The sequence below is a fragment of the Pogoniulus pusillus genome, chromosome Z (genome assembly GCF_015220805.1).
Source record: "Pogoniulus pusillus isolate bPogPus1 chromosome Z, bPogPus1.pri, whole genome shotgun sequence".
NCBI lineage: Eukaryota > Metazoa > Chordata > Aves > Piciformes > Lybiidae > Pogoniulus > Pogoniulus pusillus.
The window spans coordinates 99,221,687-99,244,052 of NC_087309.1; the positions used below are offsets into that span (position 1 = coordinate 99,221,687).

Consider the following 22,366-nt stretch of genomic DNA (forward strand, 5'->3'; position numbering starts at 1 on the left):
GCATATAGGCAAATATAATACTGTAAAAATGATTTCTCAAATCCTAATTCCTATCCACAAACCTTTTCCTTTGATATTCTGAATACTACTGCTCCTGCCTGGAGCAGATTGCTACTTTTTGCTACTTTTATGTCCAGAAATAGGAGAAAATTGATGTTCATCATTAAGTTCCCTGATGTTGCCCCTGCTCTTCTCTATCATCAATGCCTATGTAGGGCAAGACTGCAGCAGATTCTCTAAACAAAAAGAAAAGACAAAAAGCCTTTTCTACCTAGGTGGCCTATCTCTGAGCAAAGGTAACTTTTGTAGTGGTTGAACAGAACTGCTCTTGTTCTGCAGTGCTTCCTGTGCAGCTGACGTGATGGTCATGGCAGTTTCATGTAGGAATAACTTTTTTTTTTCCTTAGCACAATAACCATTTTGTACCAAAGTGAAACTACAGAAAAAAAGTCCTGTGCCCTCAGGATGGGCTGTAAAAGTATGCATTCACTGTAATTAGGTACCTGATTGGGTGCTGAAAGTTAAGTGATGTACATACTTAAGTACTTATATTGGAAAGTATTTTATTTGTCATGGTTTGTGCTCTGCTGCATACAAATCAAATTATAGGTTGAGTTTATTCTGTAATAGTTTTACAATGCTTGCTTTCTGGGTAATTTTTTTGTTTGGTTTTGTGGGCTTTTTTTTTTTTTTTTGGGTGGGGGGAGGTTAACAAAGCTTAAAAAACTACCCATGCAAAATCCAAGCTGGTATGGAGAATGAAAAAAAAAAAAAAAAGGCATGCAATACGAAGCCTCAAAAATAAGTTAATTCTATCTAGACAACTTTGTTAAACACCCTGAGGTCAGAAATCTCTGGGAACTGTTGCCTGCTGCTTATAAAACCTAGCGAACAGTACAGCTCTTTGGATTGAAGTCAGCAGCTCACTGTTTTGGAACAGCTTTTTGTAGTAGATTTTCATGCCTTAATCTCTCAGCAGAAGAAAACGCCATAGTGGGGAGAACATCAACTTCTCTTGTTAGTGAAACCAGCCGTTTAATAATGGGGAGAGGCTGAGGAATTGCACTTAGTGCAAAATTGAGTTTCCACTGAATCCAGTGATTAAAAAGAGAATTAGACTCTACTTAACAATCAGGACACAGGCAACAAATAGCCTCTGGGGGTATTTGCTGTTTCTAGGTTGTTAACAAAACTGTTTTCAGAAATTTCTGCTTAAATTAGTTACATGTGAGGAAGTTTTGGGGAAAAAAAAGAAAATGGTACAGTGCTGGAGACCTTCTGAAATAGGACCTGCCAGACCTGGAAGTGAGGTTGCTTTCAGTTCATTCACAGTGAAGGTCTCTCGAATAGCCCACTGAATAGTGAAATTAATAGCTGCTTACTTTAAATGCAGGTCTTCTGCTAGTCATTTTAAGAGCTATATGCAGGACACCAAAACATTATTTTTTTCCCCCCAGACTTAAAATAGAAGACCCTGATAAGGACTTACTGTTTTTGTACTCCATGTCTGGCACATATTTCAGTGTAGATGTATGAAAAAATGAACTCAATCATAAATACAGTATATCTGGGGTAAATACAGTATATCTGGGGTTTTGAGTGTATGTACTTATAAAATTGTCTATTGTAATTAGTCTATTATTACATAATTATATTTTTGTGTTATTTTATACAATATTATAAAATTATATTAGAATATTTTGTCAGCCTGTTAAAGCACTTACTTGCCGTGAAAAGCAGTAGCAGACATCTATGATTGAGGTATAGATACTAATATGTTGCCACTCTTGCAGGTGATGAAAGGACTTGATAGTGCTTCACCAAACTACAAGAGGGGTCTGACCACTGTTCTCAAAACTGCATTTCGTTGAAAATCTTGCTGCTTTATTTTTAGAAATAGAAGGAATTTCAAGGAAAATTTTGTAAGGGGATATAACGGATTCACAGTGTGTGTCTTGGGTTGCAGTGTGTATTTGTGCAAGTTATTGATACCATCTTTCATAAATTGTTGACTACTTTTGTTGTTCTCTTGCTCCTTTTTGTCGTGTAGCCGTCCTCAAAAGGTGTGTTTATGTCCATTCCTGCCAATACATCCGCTCAAGGTCTCCACCTGCTTGTATATAATTCAGCATCCGGCAGAGGTGAGTAAGGCTGTGGTTAATTACTGCAGTTTAGCTAGAATCTTAATGCAATAAGTGTAGGCAAGAGGAAACAGCTGTGTTAACATCATAAAATGATACTTCCTTTTAAACTTGATTGAAATTCCAGTGCACCTGAGTTATTGTGTCTTTTATTCTGTTTGTCTGAATTATTCTGTCTTCTGAAATCACACCTTACTTCTACAGCTCCCATGCATATGACATCTTGTCTAAATAGTCCTGCTAAAATCTGAACTCCACTTGAGAACAATGCATCTGACAGGAAAGATTTAACTGGCTATACATGGGCACTTGACTTATCAGAGATAAATTTAAACAAATGGTGGGAAGCTAAGAATATCTTACAGTGATCTTTGAAAGTGTTTGTTAGATATCACAGGTGATGAGTTTGACTCCAGAACAGCAAAGGCAAACATGTAAAAAAAAGATAAGTTCCATTACTGTAGCTGCTCATACTTGAAATACCATTAGACTCGAAAGCAGATAAGCCTTTTGGACTGTATCTGATCCTTCAGTCTGCCACTGCATTACAGATACAGCCTTAGAGTCTGTTCCTAGAGTATCTCATTAAGCTAAACAGATAGTGAATGTCTTTCACTGCTGCACATCACTGCCTGCTGGCATCCTCCATGTGCTTCATTATTTATTGTCTTTGGAAGTCCACAGTGTGGTGAAGTAAGCCACCAACTATGGTCAGATGATACTGATGAGACTTGTAGTAGTGCAGGAAGTCAGGAGCAACATTTTCTGTGCTCTGTTTAATGTGACAATGTCTCTGCATTCTTACTATCCAGAGGCCATACTGCCAGATAGACCTGTGCAGGTATCAGGTACTTTGAAAAGGAGAGGAATCATTTAATGCAAGCAATGGATGCCAGGTGAGGAATCCCACCATCCCACTTCCATTTTGCACAATAGGTCCGTGAATTAATTAGCTTTTATTTTGTGAAAGAATGCAAAAAGAATTCAGCATTCTGTGTCAAGGGATAAAGACTGGTTTTTTGAATGCTGTTACTATACCATTGTTCATAAGGAGAGGGATTTAAAAATTAAGAATAGAATTCCAGTATACTAAATTTAGCATCAGGATTGATGCAGAGGTGAAGGAGTCGTTTGTCTAGAATAATTTATTTTGCTTCTTTGAATATAGATATATCTAAAAGTGAATAAAATCTTCTTGTTTTTCTGTCCATGTATGCCTGCTGTGATGAACCTCAGGTCAGACTAGTGGCAGAGCTGTATGAACAAACTCACACACACGTTTATTTTACCTTTGCTTTTTATCATCCTGGATCTCCAGCAGACTGTAGGCCATTATGTACTTTTCAAAATCTGATCTGTATAAACTCAGGACAGAACTCTGAAAGCATAACAGAGGTTTATCTGTCGAGGATAAATATTTGTCTGTTCTTAAGAGACATGCTGCTGCAATGTAAAGTGGTAGTGGATATAGCAGAACAACTTATTTTTTCAGTTCTGTGGTGTTTTATAGAAGGTCAGTAAATATGGATAAGAAAAAGTAAAAGTGTTTTAGGCAGTGGTGATAAAAGTTTTCACAGAACTAACTTCAAAGTGGTTTGGTAGCAAGACAATGTGAGAACTGCAGGTAGCTGCACATTCATCCTAGTGTAAGGAAACAGCCATCTAGAGAAAGCTGTGAGCTAATCAAAGTCTTGTATATTCACAAATCCTGAGTTGTTTCTATATGGCTCATGAATCAAGAGACAGATCAACCTCCTTCTGGGTTTTCATTAATTAATCCCACTGTTTTAGAGATTGATCTTTGAATTTTCATTGTCTGCATCATGAAATATCCAGGTGAGAATACTGTAAGAACTCATTTCTTACTGGGCTTTTGTAATACTGGCCTCTAGTGTCTTGCCTCCTGCCAGATACAGCTAATTAACTTCCCTTGTTTCTCTTGTGATAAACAAATAAACTGAAACTTTCTTTCAGATTTCAGTCTTGGCTTGCTGTCTTCATTAAATACGAGATAAATTTATACTCTCTTTTTACCTTGATGGGAGAACAGAAATTGCCATCGTAAACATTTAATCCCAATTTGGTATACTCGTTTAGACAAAAACTAGTGTTCCCAGATGTGTTAAATAAAGGCCAGAAACACATTTGTGTGTTTGAGTAGGTGGTTTGTTACAGCTGGCAGTACTTCCCTCTGCCTTCGCTTTCTGAATGTCTGCTTTCTTTAATGCTCTTTGAGATCTGAAGAGCCGTTTATTCTCGACTGAGGTCATCTTCCTCACCTGTTGCACAAAGCTGTAAGCAAATGCCTGGTCAACAGCAGTTCCCTTGTCCTGGTCACTCAAAGTGACAGCAGAGTGGAGGTGTTTGTATTTCACTCTGCTCAGATACACATGCGGTGCTTCTATTTGTAGCACTTTGTTGTGGAAATCAAGCCCTGCCCTCATTTTCCAGTATAGAGACATTAGCTCCCCAACCGGTAAGGTTCATGCTCGTGCTGTTTTTTTTTTACCTGCCCCACCCCACCATTGCTGATTATTCTGAGAAGCTTTGATGATGTTTTTATACTGATAGCCTAGTTCAAATTTATGTTGATGATTATAAGTTAGCAAAGACTAAGATCAGTATTGCCAACCAAACCAGTACAATTTAAATCCATTGAAACTGGATATGTTTTCTGTTAGTTCTGTTTTGATGTTGCCTGGTAAGATTTTTTTTTTTGTTTGTTTTTTTTTTTTGTTGGTTTTTTTTTTTTGCATCTGTAGTCAAAAGAGCTTGAAAGCAAGTGGACACATTAACAATTCATAGAAGATCTCCTTGATGGTATTCAAAAATGACTTTTTTTTTTTACAGGAAAGCCGAGTGTTGAGGACAGTGCCTTTGCTGGCAGCTTGCCTCCCTCCAGACAAGTGTAAAATTCTGGTTGGTCGACGTTTCAGTGAGGACAGGTGAGCAGGCTTGCCTATGGTCCTCTAAATGTTGGACCTTTTTTTTTGTGTCCTTATTAATAGCTAAGTGTTCTTAATTTTTGTTTGAAGTGCACACATTCACTTAATGTGCACTGATTTCTAGCTAAAATAAATTATAATAGTCAGAAAACCCTAATATGTCTTCATCTAGATTGTTTTACTGCCTCAATTTTGTAGGCTTGGAAAGTTCAGGTGGTCACTGCAACTTTTAGCTTTCTGTGGTTCTGTCCTTAGCTGGTACTAGCTTTGTCTTGCTGTTCTCTCATTCTTTTTGCATTTGCTTTGTCTAACAAACACTTTGGTGTTACTGAAACGTAAGTTATAGTTATCACTTTGGTGGGGAGGTTGTGCTTGAGAAGGAAGTCCAGGGGTGAAAAATCATAGAGACTGTGTTTTTTAAAATCCTTTCCTCTTTTCTCTTAATGTTAATTCTAGGAATGCATAGCTTTCAGATTGAAAAAAAAAAAATCCTCCTTTTATTTCTCCCCCACAATGTCTTTAATTTTCATTAGATGAAGCTAAGTCTTAAAAACCAATTCTTAACAGAAATGCCAATGAAATTTTATTACATACCTTTTCAATAAAAGCAAATAAAAATAATGAATACTGATGAAGGAAATTAATTCTAAAATTGAGTTTAATCTTTGGAGAAAACGTTTTTGTGGAGTTCAATGAGGAAAAATATCACAAGGTGATTCGAAATGGTACTCCCACACCTTTGTGATGTCAGTATAGTAACTAGAGCATATTAGAAATACATTGCTTCGCTATTAGTCTTCTATGATAATAACTGTAATAATTATCTAAGAAGTTTCAGGCTGCAGGAAAATAGTTGTACTGTCTTCCCATTAAATCTGAAAATAGTACTACTTTTCATACTGATGTGCAAAGGGTGGAACACTATCAGTACAGTCTGCTTCTAGTATAAATCTCCTTAGAATTAAAGAAATAAAAGCTTATTTCAAGTTTGAATCTGGATATATTTCTGTAACCTAAAGGATCCTCTTTAGGTGAAAATCAGTTTTGGAACATGTCAGTCTCAAGATAGTTGAAATAGATTCTTAATTACCTAGTTCCTGAGGGTGTTTATGTTTTGTTTTGTTTTGTTTTTTTTCCATAAAACATACTGAAAATGGTGGGAAAAACAAGGAAGCTTTCCTTAGGTGGGTACACTGCTAAGAGTACTTAAGTAATAGGCATGTCGTGATACAAAGTATCTTCAGTGTGCCAGCTTTGTCCTGCGAATGGGAGACTGCAGAAATAGGGAGTGCTGTCGTGGGGTTCATTCTTACTTTCTTAGGAGGAGGAATGGTGAGAAGGGGAGAAAATTTAGTTTACAGCTGTGCAATGTGATATTTTTATGTTTGGGTTGGGTTTGGGTTTTTGTTTGTTCATGGGGAGTTTTTTGTGGGTTGTTTGTGGTTTTTTTTTTTTTTTTTTTTTTCTTTTCTGGAATTAGGTTACTTGCACATTCTGCCAATGTTTTAATACCTATTCCTCATTTGTCTTAGCATTTCGTACTTGAATAGCTGGTTAGAGGACCATATCACTATTATTTTGGGCTGGAATTATTTCAAGCTATAACCTATGTAGATGCATTCAGAGAGCTCATGTGAATCACCTGGAATGACTTAAGTTTCTTCTCTGTTTCGGAGATATTCTGCAAACAGCATCTGCAGACAGGAATAGAAACATCCCAGCTTTCATTGTGATTTGACAGTGATGTACTAATCCCTGCCCTCTTAGGGTAAAAATCTGTATTAATGGAACTTCTAAAACCTTGTAAATTGTGGTGGTTCAAGCTTATGCTTTGTGGCATATTTGAAAAGGGCTTGCTTTTTTTTTTTTTTAAATTTGTTGTTTGGGCGTTGTTGTTGTTTTTTTCCCTCCCCTGGTTTTATTGAAAGCCACGCTTTGTAAGCAATTTGGTGCTCTGCAAGCAATTTGACCAACATTGGCCCATGTTGGGAGATGACTTCTGTCTTTGTTACTTTGAAGAAATAAGTGATGAAAGAGTGCTTGTTGATATGTGTTAGAAGTATTGTTGTTTAGAAGTGTGTTAAGGCTGTATCTTTGCTTTTTCTTGAAATTATGTGATATTAGTTACATCCTTTGCATCTTCCACCAGAAGTGCATGAGGTGGAAGGGAACAGAAACAGTACAGATTTGTGCTTGCACTGGTGTTGCCTGTGAACAGTGTGTGCATTCCTTTTCTGCTTACAGCTGGAACCCTACCGTGTGACAGATGTGGGAGAGTGATGCCCTTGATGGTTGCTACGTTTGTAAATGATCAGACCAGAATGGGGTACTGGGCATATTTGTATTATCACAAGGTCCAACAGCTCTTGGAAACACTTTTCAATACTTTACCCTCACTCAGGTAGCATAAATAATTGTCCTTACGGGTTTGAGTGAAAATCAAGCACCCATAGCAGCTTACAGTGTTTTCAGGTTTCCATCACAACAGCTCTGACAGTGGTATACTAACCAGCAATCTGACAGTTGTTAGTTTGTAGCCGTCAGAAGAGGTCTTACTTTCAGGTGAGAGTGAATACACCATCTGAGCTGGGTAGCCTCTTAGAGCCTCCAGTGCTGCTCTCTGGAAGGGGAAGGCAAGGCTATTACCCAAGTGTATGTAGATTATTTTTCCTCATACAGTGCTACAGAATTTATTTTTTCCTGTGCTTCATCACTGGCATCCAGAACTAATGAAGAGCACAGAGGAATTTCTTAAGGAACTCCACAGAGAATTGTGTGCTGCAGAGTAACTGGGTTGATTTGAAAGCTTAACATTTAGGCCTCTGATGGTCATCACAGTACAACTGAAAATCAGGACTTGTATTGATTTATTTATTTTTAACTTGCATTTGGGTGAAGGAGTAAACATAAAGGAAATTCTGTTTTTGTTGATTTTTGCTCTATCCAGTTGTGCTTTCCTGGGTCACCTTTTGTTGTGGTGGAAAACTGATGAACAAACTCTGTAGACTACATTTACCTTCATCTGACCTGCATTGCAAAAAAAACCCCAAAAAAACAAACCAACAAAAAACCAAAGGATCAGCTTTCAGGAGTCTTTCCAGAAACAAACGGTTAACCAAACCTTATGAATCATAGAATCAATCAGGGTTGGAAGGGACCACAAGCATCATCTAGTTCCAAACCCCCTGCCATAGGCAGGGACACCTTACCCTAGATTAGGCTGGACAGAGCCTCATCCAGCCTGGCCTTAAACACCTCCAGAGGTAGAGCCTCAACCTCCTCCCTGGGCAACCCATTCTAGGCTCTCATCACTCTCATGGTGAAGAACTTCCTCCTCATGTCCACTCTGAATCTCCCCATCTCCAGCTTTAATCCATTCCCCCTAGTCCTGTCTGATTTGATATCCTAAAAAGTCCCTCCCCAGCTTTTTCATAGGCCCCCTTCAGATGCTGAAAGGCCTCAATAAGGTCTCCTTTTCTCCAGACTGAAAAGCCACAACTCTTTCAGTCTGTCCTCATATGAGAGGTGCTCCAGCCCTCTGATCATCCTCATGGCCCTTCTCTGGACACACTCCAGCATCTCCACATCCTTCTTTGTAATAGGGGCTCCAGAACTGGATTGAGTACTTCAGGTGGGGTTTCATGAGAGCAGAGTAGAGTGGGAGAATCACTTCCCTCGACCTGCTGGCCACACTTCTCCTGATACAGCCCAGGATCTGGTTGGCCCTAGAGTCATAAAATCGGTCAGGGTTGGAAGGGACCACAATGGTCATCTCGTTCCAACCCCCCTTCTATGGGCAGGGACACCCTACCCTCGATCAGGCTGGCCAGAGCCTCATCCAGCCTGGCCTTAAACTCTCTCTGGGCTGCAAGTACATGCTGCTGGCTCATGCTGAGCTTCTCATCCATCATCACCCTCAAGCCTCTCTCCTCAGGGCTGCTCTCCAGCCAGTCACTGCCCAGCCTGGATTTGTGCTTGGGATTGCCTCGACCCAGATGCAGGACCTTGCACTTGGTCATGTTGAATCTCATGAAGTTGGCTTGTGCCCACCTCTCCAGCCTGTCCAAGTCCCTCTGGATGGATCCATTCCCTCCAGCCTGTCTGCTGCTCCACACAGCTTGATGTTGTCAGCAAACTTGCTGAGGCTGCACTCAATGCCCCTATCCATGTCATTGACAAGGATGCTGAACAAGACTGGTCCCAGGACTGATCCCTGAGGGACTCTGCTTGTTGCTGGCCTCCACTTGGACATGGACCCACTGACAGCCACTCTTTGGGTGTGGTCATTAAGCCAGTTCTTTATCCATCTCGTGGTCCACCCACCAAACCCATGTTTCACCAGCATGGAGACCAAGATGTGGTGTGGGACAGTGCCAGAGGCCTTGCTCAGGTCCAGGAAAATGACATCAGTTGCTTGCCCCTCATCTATGAATGTTGTGACCTGTTCATAGAAGGCCACCAGGTTTGTCAGGCAGGATTTGCTCTTGATGAAGCCATGCTGATTGTAGCCAGTCACCCTCCCTCACTATTCTTCTGTCTCAGTAGTGCCTGCAGGAGGATTTGCTCCATGATCTTACTGGGCACCGAGGTGAGACTGACTGGCCTGGAGTTCCCTGGCTCCTTCTTCCTACTCTTTTGAAAATGGGAGTTATGTTTCCCCTTTTACCAGCCAGTGGAGACTTCACCAGACTGCCATGACTTTTGGGATATAATAGAGAGGGGTTTAGCAACCTCATCTGCCAGTTCTCTCCATACCCGTGAGTGTGTCTTGTCGAGTCCCATGGACAGGAACACCTTCAGGTTCTTCAGGTGATCCTTCCAATCCTTGCTTGGGCATCTTCCTTATACACCCCCCAATTCTAGCTGTCCTTTCTTCCATTCCTTGTAGACTTGTTATCTTCAGCATATAATTGGCTGAGTAATGATAAGATGAGAAGTGATTAATCCAGTTGCTTTTAAGTGCTAATTTTTTATTTTTCCCAGTCTTCTCCATTCTCACTGTAAGTTGGCATTTGATTTTACTGTAAGTCAGTCGTGTTTCCATGGTGACTTTATTCATCTGATGACACTCCTGAATTAAGAGACCAGTCCTGTTTATCTGTGTTGTTTTGTGTTTGTTTGGTGTTTTGTTGTTTTTTTCCACAAGTACTCAGAGACTGGTGGCTTTTTTTTATATTGTCAGATGTTAGGGTTATCTTTAATGTGCATGAAAAATTAAGCTAGAAGTGAAGAATTTGGCATGAGAATGGTGGTATTGTAAAAATTAAGGCTATTGTGGCTTGTTAGTATTTTCTGTGCAATTCTTTGTGTAGATTTCCAATGAGCTCAGTGTCTTAGTAGATCATCAGACAGGGCTGAGGGAGTGTGGGGTTAACATCGCTGCCAGATTGAGGATTGAATTTTATGTAAAAGTGTAAAATACTGAATTGTGTGTCTGATGTACCTTAGTATAGATGCTGAGCCTGTTAAATACAGGCACCTTATAGACCTCTACTAACAGGACAGCAGAAGCATGCAGAGGGCTTTTCAAATCTTTCCTGCAAAGCAAGCTTTCTTCCTTGCAGGAGTTTTCGTGTCTGATATTGTGAAGGGACCGCGTGTTTATGTAGCAGATACAGAAGCATTTACTGTTGAAGGATGTCTGTTATGATGCTCTATAAAAGGGGAAGAGTTGGAGGAATGTGCTAATGTCTTTTCATAGCAACTTCAGAGGACCATATTGCAGGATGTTCTTTGAGCAGTAGGTTTGCTCTTCACAGGAAAATACTAGAGGAAAAACATCTGTGGTCTTATATTCATGAAGAACATATAGCTTAGGGGATTCATACTATTTTTAGGCTACTAATAAACTTTTTGCAGGCAATTGGTTTCGATTAGTAATACTGTTTGGTCTGCTCCAGAGGAATTTCTACATGTATTGAGCAGAAGTAGCAACTGTCTCCAGACTAACATGTCAAAAATGCAAACTATTTTAATTTCCTGTTATATTAACAGCCTTGTCATGGTTGTTTTTAAGTTTCGTTTTGTAGTTTCTGACAGTTTGTGAAGAGTGATTTTGCTTTTATTTTGTTTTCTGAAAAGATGATCTTATTCTCAGAACCTCCCTCTTTGCAAATATTCACACTTTGGTAGTTTGCTGATTTTGTACACTAAGGTAAAACTGTGTACTCCAGTGAATGGTTACTAGCACGACCATATATGTGAATATTTCTGCATCCAGCACCTTGATATTTAGGACAGTGAGGAAGCAATTTCAAGTTTATTTGTACTACTCTCTGAAATTGAGCTACACAAATCTCCAGGTCGTTGTGTGCAGTCTAATTGCTGGCTCTGCTTCAGTTCAGTAGTCTAGATCAGAAATTAATTGGGAAGCTTGGGAGAATTTGTAACCAAATGCAGCTTATTTCTCTTAATTCTATAAAGCTGTTTGTGGTGGTTACATACAGCTTCTGTGTCAGTTTTCTGATGCTTGCTCCCGAATAAAATACACTAAGTGTATCAAATATCAACTAACTGAGTTTCACCAGTTACTAAATAATTTAAAACTATTTATGAGATACGATTCTTTATTCAGATAAGTTTCTTGTAAGTTTTTGCCATGGTCTTCAAAGTTTCTTATTTTGAGTTTGTGCCTTTCCTACTTCTTGTCACAATCAGCAATGAGCAGATGCAGCTAGAGATCAGCCTGTCAATTGGTTCTGTGTGTGAAAGTAATTAATGGTAACTAAGTAATGTATTCTTATTTACATCTCAAACTGTATTAAATTTCAGATTCCTCACCATAATTTGGGTAGCATCTTATCTGGCTACTTTTTTAAATTATTGGTTTTTTTTAAATGTTGCAGCCCTCAGCATTGCAATCAGTCTATAGCAGTTCCTCTCTACCAGTCCTCCTCACGCTTCTCTCCTGTTTCAGGACAGATCCTTTCCACTGCTCACACTTCCCTTCAAGGTTTATCTACAAGGAGCAATGCCTGCAGCTCCCTCTCTACTAAAACCTTTTCACGGGAACCCATGGGATCCTTCTGTCAATGTTTCTGTTCTTAAAAGTTAATAGTAGTAGAAGAGAAAGATTTTATATTATGAGCATTTTGTTTTCAGTGAGTACTTCTGCTTCTTGCAGGGAAGGAGATGTGCAAGTGAATGTGGTGACAAATGTCTGCAGCTCAGCAGCTGTGTCAGAATAATGCAGTTGTGTGGATTTGCTTCAGCACAATGATTCTTCTCAGCCTATCTCAGCATCAGCATTGTGAACTAGCACTGGAACTTGCACTGGAAATGTCTCTCTTTTTTTTTTTTTGTTTTCCACATGGAGTAAAAAAGTATCACAGTATCACAGTATCATCAGGGTTGGAAGAGACCTCACAGATCATCAAGTCCAACCCTTTACCACAGAGCTCAAGGCTAGACCATGGCACCAAGTGCCACATCCAACCTTGCCTTGAAGTGCCCCAGGGACGGCGACTCCACCACCTCCCCGGGCAGCCCATTCCAGTGTCCAATGACTCTCTCAGTGAAGAACTTTCTCCTCACCTCAAGCCTAAATCTCCCCTGGCGCAGCCTGAGGCTGTGTCCTCTCGTTCTGGTGCTGGCCACCTGAGAGAAGAGAGCAACCTCCTCCTGGCCACAACCACCCCTCAGGTAGTTGTAGACAGCAATAAGGTCACCCCTGAGCCTCCTCTTCTCCAGGCTAAACAATCCCAGCTCCCTCAGCCTCTCCTCGTAGGGCTTGTGCTCAAGGCCTCTCACCATCCTCGTCGCCCTTCTCTGGACACGCTCAAGCATCTCAACGTCCCTCCTAAACTGGGGGGCCCAGAACTGAACACAGTACTCAAGGTGTGGTCTAACCAGTGCAGAGTACAGGGGCAGAATGACCTCCCTGCTCCTGCTGACCACACCATTCCTGATGCAGGCCAGGATGCCACTGGCTCTCTTGGCCACCTGGGCACACTGCCGGCTCATGTTCAGGCGGGTATCAATCAGCACCCCCAGGTCCCTCTCTGTCTGGCTGCTCTCCAGCCACTCTGACCCCAGCCTGTATCTCTGCATGGGGTTGTTGTGGCCAAAGTGCAGCACCCTGCACTTGGAGCTATTGAACCCCATCCCATTGGACTCTGCCCATCTGTCCAGGCGGTCAAGGTCTCGCTGCAGACCCGTTCTGCTCTCCAACCCAGCCACATCTGCCCCCAGCTTGGTGTCATCTGCAAACTTGCTGATGACTGACTCGATGCCCTCATCCAGATCATCTATGAAGATGTTAAAGAGGATGGGGCCCAGCACTGATCCCTGAGGGACACCACTAGTGACTGGCTGCCAGCTGGATGTGGTACCATTCACCACCACTCTCTGGGTCCGGCCCTCCAGCCAGTTCCTAACCTACCACAGAGTGTTGCCATCCAAGCCATGGGCTGACAGCTTAGCCAGCAGTTTGCTGTGGGGGACAGTGTCAAAGGCCTTGCTGAAGTCCAGATAGACCACATCCACAGGCCTCCCCACATCCACAAAGCGGGTCACCTGATCATAGAAGGAGATCAGGTTAGAAAGGCAGGATCTGCCCTTCCTAAACCCATGCTGGCTGGACCTGAGCCCTTTGCCATCCCTTAAGTGCGCTCTTATCACCCCCAAGATAACCTGCTCCATCAGTTTCCCTGGCACTGAGGTCAGGCTGACAGGTCTGTAGAGTTATCTGGTACTAGTAATTTCTGGTAGAAGTAGTTTTGCTTGGTAATCATCTGTTGTGAATGCTTCATGGTACTAGTGAAATAAGTTGCATTATCCCAAGTTACAGATGAGAAGCAGGAGCATTACTTTCTTGACCACATTTTGTAGAGAAATGGTAATATATGCTCTTTATGTTGGAGGGATATGGCATTTCTCGATAGACTCATAGCTGTTGCTATTTCTAATATGTGTTTAATTTCCTGGTCTTTGGTTTCAGATTCGTTTGGATATTTTGTTATTCAAAAGTTTTCTTCTGAAGTCTTTTCTCTGTAGAATGCTCTGCTTTGTCTTCTTATTGTAACTTGAGATAGAATTAAGATGTGGTGTGACTTTTTCCTGCTATTCTGGGACTGTAGCTTTCTCTCCCCTCCTACTGCCTGGACATAGGAAGGGAAGAAAATTTTTGCCTCTGGTGGTGACACCAAGAATTCATCAGTTTTGTTTCTCCTATTTCAACTTTGTTCCCCTTCTCCGTGAAACAAGCACTTTGAAGAAGCTTTTAGAATAAATGTTGTTAGTATCCTAAATGATAGCAAACAAGTTATAAATAATGCAATATATTACTATGTGGGGAAGTACAGGCTGGATGTTAGGAAGAAGTTCTTCACAGAGAGAGTGATTTCCCGTTGGAATGGGCTGCCCAGGGAGGTGGTGGAGGCACCGTCCCTGGAGGTGTTCAAGAAAAGCCTGGATGAGGCACTTAGTGCCATGGTCTAGTTGACTGTCTAGGGCTGGGTGCTAGGTTGGACTGGATGATCTTGGAGGTCTCTTCCAACCTAGATGATTCTATGATTCTATATGTAGTACAAAAACATTGCTGCTTTCACTTTCTGGGTATCTCTTATGATTCAGTTCTGAACCTAAGGAACTATTTCTGATTGTGGACAGCATCAAAGTTTGGGGTTTTTTTTTCCTTCATTAGTTTTATTACCTTGCAGGAATTATTTGGATTACTATTCCTACAATCTTCCAGGTGTGTTAGTACTAATATAGGTACAGCCCCATGCTTATGACTAAGTTGTAATAGTAAAAAGGCTGAGAAGAACTCAGAAGCCCCCATTAAACTGATGGCTTTCCACAGATAAAAAGTTAGCATTTGTTCTATAATGCTTACACTGTCTGCTACTAAATGACAGTGTGGGATTTAAAAAATTTGAACACCTGCCTTTTGCGCTGACAAAGTTTAATAGATCCCTGTTGACTTAAAACTGCTTAGAGAGTGTGAGAGAAAGCGAGTGTAGAAGTGTAATAAAAATGTTTATGATAAAAAAACCTAGAATATAATGAGACAAGGTAGTGCTTAAATTACACATTTAAAGAGCATGCATCCCAAAAACGACAGAATGCTACTTGTTCTTACTACCAGCATGAGAAGGTATAAATCTGCAATGGCAAAGTGGTTGGGTACACTTCAGGCAGAAATGAAAGATCCAAACTGTTCTGCTTAGCGGAGTTTATTGACAGACTATCTAGGTTGTACAGGCCTGCAGTGCTTGCTGCATACTAAAATTAATGCTGTATGAGAACCAAATACTGCAGGTATTTCTCTTACAGAGATCAAAACCGTAGTTGCACCTTAAAATATATATTCATCATCTTTCTGAGTGTTACACTAGCTGACAGTCATGGAAAGATGGTTAACAGAGAAGATGATTTCTATTGTATTTATAGAAAGTGATTATATTCAATGTTATTTTTAATTGTGAAATTAAATTTAACAAATGTTTTCTAGACTGAGGTGGAACACTGCAACTGTAAATGATACAGATTTACTTTTCTTGGACATTTGCTGAAGCCCACAAGCTGCTAATGAAGACACAGAACAAGTAATATGTGGAAATACAGGAGATACAGCACCAGGAATGAATACTCCTAGGAAAATCATGTGTCATTTAGTGTGTGGAAACATCAACATGTCTGTAGAGATAATATTATGTAAGAGTAGTTCTGTTGCTCAAAGTTATTATATTTAAGAATAAGGTCAACTAAGAGACCAGTGTTGGCATTTCGTATTGACTATATTACATGTAATACATATACACATCATCTTAATAATACATATAAACACACATTACATTCATATTCATTACATTGCATGTAATACATATATATAGATAGATATATACACACGCATATATATGTATCTTAGTGCAGTTGGAGAAATAGGAATGGAAAGATTCTGTAGCTGCCACTGTTACTCCACTATGACAGTGAAATCAGGTCCATGTAGTCATGGTATTAGTACCACGTACAGGAGAGTCTGCAGAATTCTCAGCTGGTGAGGGGCCTGGAACACAAACCCTATGAGGAGAGACTGAGGGAGCTGGGGTTGTTTAGCCTGGAGAAGAAGAGGCTCAGGGGTGACCTCATTGTTGTCTACAACTACCTGAAGGGACATTGTAGCCAGGTGGGAGTTGGCCTTTTCTCCCAGGCAATCAGCAACAGAACAAGGGGACACAGTCTCAAGTTGCGCCGGGGAAAGTATAGGCTGGATGTTAGGAGGAAGTTCTTCACAGAGAGAGTGATTTCCCATTGGAATGGGCTGCCCAGGAAGGTGGTGGAGTCACCATCCCTGGAGGTGTTCAAGAAAAGACTGGATGAGGCACTTAGTGCCATGGTCTAGTTGATTTGATAGGTCTGGGGGATAGGTTGGACTGGATGATCTTGGAGGTCTCTTCCAACCTGGTTGATTCTATGATAATTCTATGACTTACTGCTATTAGAAAACTTAGGAGATTTTGTCCTTGTTTAGCTTGAACCTTTATTACACACTTATACTTGTCTTTGTGGACATAAAGAATAGGTTATTTTCTTCCTCCTGTGGTTTTGGAGACTGTTAACTGTGTTTAACTTTGGCCTTCTTTTCTCTAAATCTTGCAAACTCAGTTTATTCAGTTCCTTAGTGAAGACTTTTATCCATCTTGCTGTTCATGTCAGAAGACCTTTTCATCTAGTTGACAACTCTGTTTCTATATTTGTGGGTTTCCCATTTTTATTTTAGTTTAATTTTTAATGTAAGAAGGGGCACTGTGTTTTAACTGCAGCAGAGAACTTTCTGAGGTAGCCTGTAGTCTAGTCTAAGAGCTGACTGTCTTGTTGGCACTGGTTGTATCACCCACATTATTCCATTTGAAAGGTCAGCTGTGAAATTCAATTTTTGAAGTTTTACTCATTCTTAATTTTATTACTAGGTTTTTGTTTGGATTGCAGACCAGTATGGTCACTCGTGGTTGTTGGAGTTTTTTTTTTTGCTTCTGGTTTTGATTGTTCTGCTTATTTTTTACCTAGTTCTCACTCACTTGTGCTATACTTGTTTAATCATCCTTAGTATCTGTTGTGTCTATATTCATGTTTGCTTATGCTTCTTATATTTCATACTGTTTATGACATCAGTGAAGTGTTCAGTATTTGGCAAAATTTCTCATTGCATTTCTTTCTCACCCTCTGCATTTTGTCCCCTTAATTTGTTGTACTTTCTTTTGTGGAAATAGTATTTTAATTTTTTTTTTTTCCTTTCCTCATCTTTTCATACTTACTATTGCCCATTTTTTCTGTGAACACTTTTTTTTTTCTAAAATTCTCCTGTCTTTGTTTGGAAAGCTTGTTGAAGCATCTCTGTGAGTTTTTAGCCATGTAGAAACGGTTAGAAAAGAAAACACAAAGCCATCTGATTCTTTGTGTGCCTCCACTTTATTCTTTTCCTCTATATTTTTGCCTTGGAGGGCCACAGAGCAAAGAAGAGATCTTGCTCTGCCTTGCAGGCTTCAAAGAAAGTAACACCTGTTTTCACCTGAGTGTATTTTTGAAGCAACTTCTTTTTCTAGTAACCTGTAGCACACACAAATTTAATGCTCTTTTGTTTCCCGTTGTCACTTTTATCACAAAAAATGCACTTTATATTGCTTATTACTCATTTTATAGTCATCCACAAACCTAAATCAGGCATTATAGGCAGCCAAGGCATGTTCATTATCAGATTCTTTCTGATCAACTAAAAATTGTTATGTAAACTGTTACAGTTATAATATCTCCAAAAGGAAAAATTAAGCCTCCTCCTATCAATACCAATTAAGAATTCAGTGAAATGATTGACTTGAATAGGATGGAGAGTTAAAATCTGCACAACCTTTGTCCTTGTTGGGTATATATGAGTAAATTGTGTATATTCATAAATTCATCAGAGATTAAAATATTCTTTTTACTTAAGGATTGAGATTCATGGCTTGGGAGTCCTAATCATGACAGATCTACAGGCAGCTTTGGCTAACTGCTGTCAGTATTGCATGAATTCATCTGATGTGAAATAGGTGGAGAATTTGCTTATTTGATTGTCTTCATGGCTGTGGAATTGATCTACAGCAATTTTGTACTGGAAATTCTTTAACAAGTCCACTTTAGGATTAAGAAAAGTTGTTCATGAAGTACCACGCAAAGCAAAGTAATTCTAAAGCCTAGTAAATCTGATAGTATACTGTGGTGTACCATACCTACATTTAGAAGTAGGTTCTCTTCGCTTGAAGTTTACACCTTTATTTTGCAGGGTCTTTGAGAAAGTCTGAGGAGGAGCAAACTTGAAGAATTTTTTTTCATATGTATCAATGTTATCTTTCTTTTTTACGTCACTGACACGGAGTTGTGAATTCTTTAGAAGTTGACTTCTGATCTGCCTTCTTTTGAAATGTGGTGGCTTCAGCGTCTGCCACCGTCGTGTCTTTTCTAACTGAAATGAAAGGTAAAATTAAGGTCCATGTTAATTCTGTGATGTTTGTCATGCCTCATACTGTGAAAAGTTTCTGCAGAAGTGCTCTGTGAAGATCCGGGACTATGGTGTGGAACTTAAAAGTAGGTTCCTACACTGACTAGCAACCACATTGGTCTTCACCTTCTTACCCTCCCAGTTTAGCAACTTGGGCTCACTACTGTTCCCCTTTACCGTGCTCAGCTTTGGTATTGTCTTTCACACTTCTGCTCCTATTGGGCCACAGTCAGGTTCAACTATTTGCAGGTGAGGTTGAGGCTTCAAAGATGTCAGGAAATGTCAATGTTCTGAACACTTGTGGGAATAGAGACAATTCAAGAGGAAGCTTCTTTAGTGGAATCTTTCTTGAATTCAAGTTGTCATAAACTAGTGGGCAAAATAATTTATGGAGACACGTCATCAGCAAAGCTTCGTTGTGTGGCATGCAGTCCAGCCATCTCATCTGCTGTAACTGTTGCTCTCAGCACAAACATCCACCCTCATTCTGCATCCTTACTGACACAAGACATGTCTTAGTGACGGGCATGTATTTCACCGTGTTTGAAGTAAAAAATGCTGTGAAGCTGTGTACTGCTGTGTCACAAGATGGCAAGAAAAGCAAGACCACATTTCTGATGGTGAGCAGGTGCTGTGTGAAATTCTGTGGTCAACTATTCCTTCACTAGCTTGAACTAGTTTGTTCTGGTGCGACTGCTGGTGCTCGTCTTCCTACCTTGCCCTTGTGCTTACCCTAACTCAGCCTTCTGCACTGATGATTTACCTCTCTGTTTCTGTTGGGTTTAATTTCCCCACATAGACAAGTCTAGCTGAATTACAGAATTGTGTTCCTCACTTTAAGTATAAGCTGTCTGAACTTAAAACGAGCAATAAAAGAAAAAAAACAAACCAAAACTCACACCTAAGGCACAAAGAGCTGGCAGAAGAGTGGCTACAAGCCTGGCAAGACCTACCAAATTCCTCTCTCAGCTTTTAGCAATTTGAAGGACTTGGAATCAGAGATATGTCTTGCTGAGGAATTGCTTGCCTGCGAGCCAGTGCAGTGGTCTAGTGTGTGGCCAGAAATTCCTGTCTAGTCATTCTAAAGAAGGTGGGTGGACTGACAGCTGACCTGGTACTGAGATTTTGACTACTCTACCCTTGTTACTGCAGAGAAAATTTAGGCAGGGATCAAAAGCAAAAATACGTTTTCCTGGATAGCATAGGATTGAACATGGAGCTTCTGCTGTGGCTCTGAGGACAGTTTCAAAACTGCCATATATCCTTCAGTATTTCAGGAGTTGTCCTTAATACAAATATCAGCCTTAATGAACTTGTCTCCTGTATTTTTAATAAGCCATACTATTTGTCTGAAATCACTGTTGTACTTAAACAATTGAATAATTTATTGGCATTAAAAAAAACAAAACATTATAACATTGAGTGTGTAAAGTATGTGCTTTTAGAAGTAAAGCTGTGTGGAGATGAGATCTAATTCCTAGTCCTTTTACTTATTTGCTGTAGTATGCTTCAATATGAGAGCTTCTATTGAAAAAGCAGTTGTACCTTTGAATACAAGTCAGGTTTTCTGAAGAACTCAGCAGACAACAGGTCTGTTTCAGCATTACAGTGAAGTAGCTACTCTTCCATCACTGATCCTGTAAGTTTCATTTAAAAACATTTGACTGTTGTAGAGAAAAATCCTACCTTAATGAAGTATTGTAGAGCAGGGTGTGATTAAATGCATTGTATTTGTAACATTTACTCAAAGCAAGAACATCAGAAGCATCTTCTTGCTAAATAACTGTCAAAAATGGTACTGCCGATACAAAGTTACCTTTTAAATGCTCTGTCAATTTGTTCAGTTGACAGATTAATTTTTATTTACCAGAACAAATTCAGTCTTTTACTGAGACTTTTATTTTAAAGATCTGATTAAATGCAGCTGAAGGATGCACATACAAACAGTTTTGGGGGACAGATTCTTAGTGGTGGTAGTGTGTGTGAATGGAGAAAGTCCAATTGCATGATGTGTCAGCAGCAAACTAACAAGAGACAAAGTCTTATACTGCAGGAAATACAAAACCTGCAGTGACATTCAGAGGATGTGCCTGTCTAGAAATTCAGTCCAAAATTGTTTTGAACTTGTCTGCTACAGACTGTGTCCCTTTTTGAGCAAATAAATGGCTGATTATGTTTATATCATGCCTCCTGTGCTGTTCTAAGGAAGAAAGAATAAGTGTGATTTATGACTGCAAGACATTTTGATAAAGCTACTAATGAGGTCTGTGACTGTCAGTATGAACTGTCCCTGGAGGTGTTCAAGAAAAGACTGAATGAGTGCCATGGTCTAGATGATTGGATAGGGCTGGGTGATAGGTTGGACTCGATGATCTTGGAGGTCTCTTCCAACCTGGCTGATTCTATGATTCTATGAACCATAACCTAGAATGGTTGTGCAGAGTCTATTTCTGAGAACCTGTCTTTATGAAAGAGAGGAGTACCTTATCTCCATGTACTCTATCACTCTAGGATGAAGTCTATGGATAGAAAAGTCTTTGAAGACAGCAGCAATTCCTGGTAGTTTGTAAAGTGTCATGAGTTCTTACAACAGTGAATGCATAGTCAGCCCTCAAATTCTAAGTCGAATTTGCTGGGACAAATTTACAAAATCTGTTTGAACAACTGCCTTGCCTTAGCTTCTGCATACAAACTGCTGTAAACTGAATTGACTGGAATTCTTGGATGTTTGTACACTGAAGACCATGGTTTTCAAGTGAATCATGTTTGGAAAGGTAAGGCTGCAGTTGTAGTTTATAGCATGACCTTTTGGTGTTTCGAAACCATTACAGTTTTAGGTTAGTTTTAAGAATTCATTGCTGTGTCTTTTTTTTTTTTTAGACATCTAAGAGACATTAACAATTTAACAAGTCTGCTGTCCCAGACAGCTATTCAAGAAGATGGGTTCTTAAGACAAACATCTGAGAACAGTGGCTGATTTTCTAGATTTAACTCTTGAGTGTTAGGTAGCCAGTAGAAACAAATCCACTTACAAACAAATCCACTTACTTTTTGAGCTTGTGTAACATGATTCTTGATTAAACTAAAATGATACCAAAATACCATAATGTAAGTCATATTTACAAAAATAGTGGGCAGAGCAGATTCCATCTATTTCTATTTGCCACAGCCTTACCTTATGGGTTTTGTCATAAATAACAGGCATAAACTTGCGTTCATGCAAGTTAAGGCTTTAATAGAGTTGCAGGAATCAAGCAATGTACAGGCCTGGGTGCGTGGGGAGGCTCTGCTCTGCCCTAACGCACACCTTCTGTTTTCAGTCTTCTCTTTTTATATCCTATTCTATTACATATTCATTACTAATTCTAAGAAAAGGTTGGGTTTTGCTTATCAGTTCTAAGAATGGGAGGTGTCTCTTCCACGCATGTCTCTTTTTACTCGGTGGTCCCTCTGGTGGTCTTCAGGGATGAAGTAAGGGGTCTTCAGTGATGAAGTAAGGGATCTTCCTCAAGTGTCCGCTCCTTGAACTCCAAACTAGTCCTCTGTTTGCTCATGCACAAAGGCTGTCTCTTCCACCTGCCTCACTCCTCCACCAAGCTTTCTAGCTTCTAATTATTTATTGCTGTTATCTTAAGCCAAGTGTATGCTTCTGTGATGGTTGTTCAAGGAGGAGTGCAGCTCCATTCAAACCCCTCCTTCCTTCCTGTCTGTGGCCTCTTGCCACAAATCAAATATATATTTCTCACAATCCCCCATTTGCTTTTTGATCAGATTGATTCGTGTCTTAGTTTCAAATCGGGCAA

General features: G+C 40.0%; 1 protein-coding gene across 1 annotated transcript in view; it reads left to right on the forward strand.

The window, feature by feature from the left end:
- The window catches only part of DTWD2 (DTW domain containing 2), a 102,752-nt gene that overhangs the window by 28,476 nt on the left and 51,910 nt on the right, over positions 1 to 22,366 (forward strand). The window contains exons 2-3 of the mRNA XM_064140415.1: positions 2,051 to 2,141; positions 4,992 to 5,086. Of these exons, the coding sequence (XP_063996485.1) occupies positions 2,051 to 2,141; positions 4,992 to 5,086 (186 nt within the window). The remainder of the gene's footprint in view (positions 1 to 2,050; positions 2,142 to 4,991; positions 5,087 to 22,366) is intronic.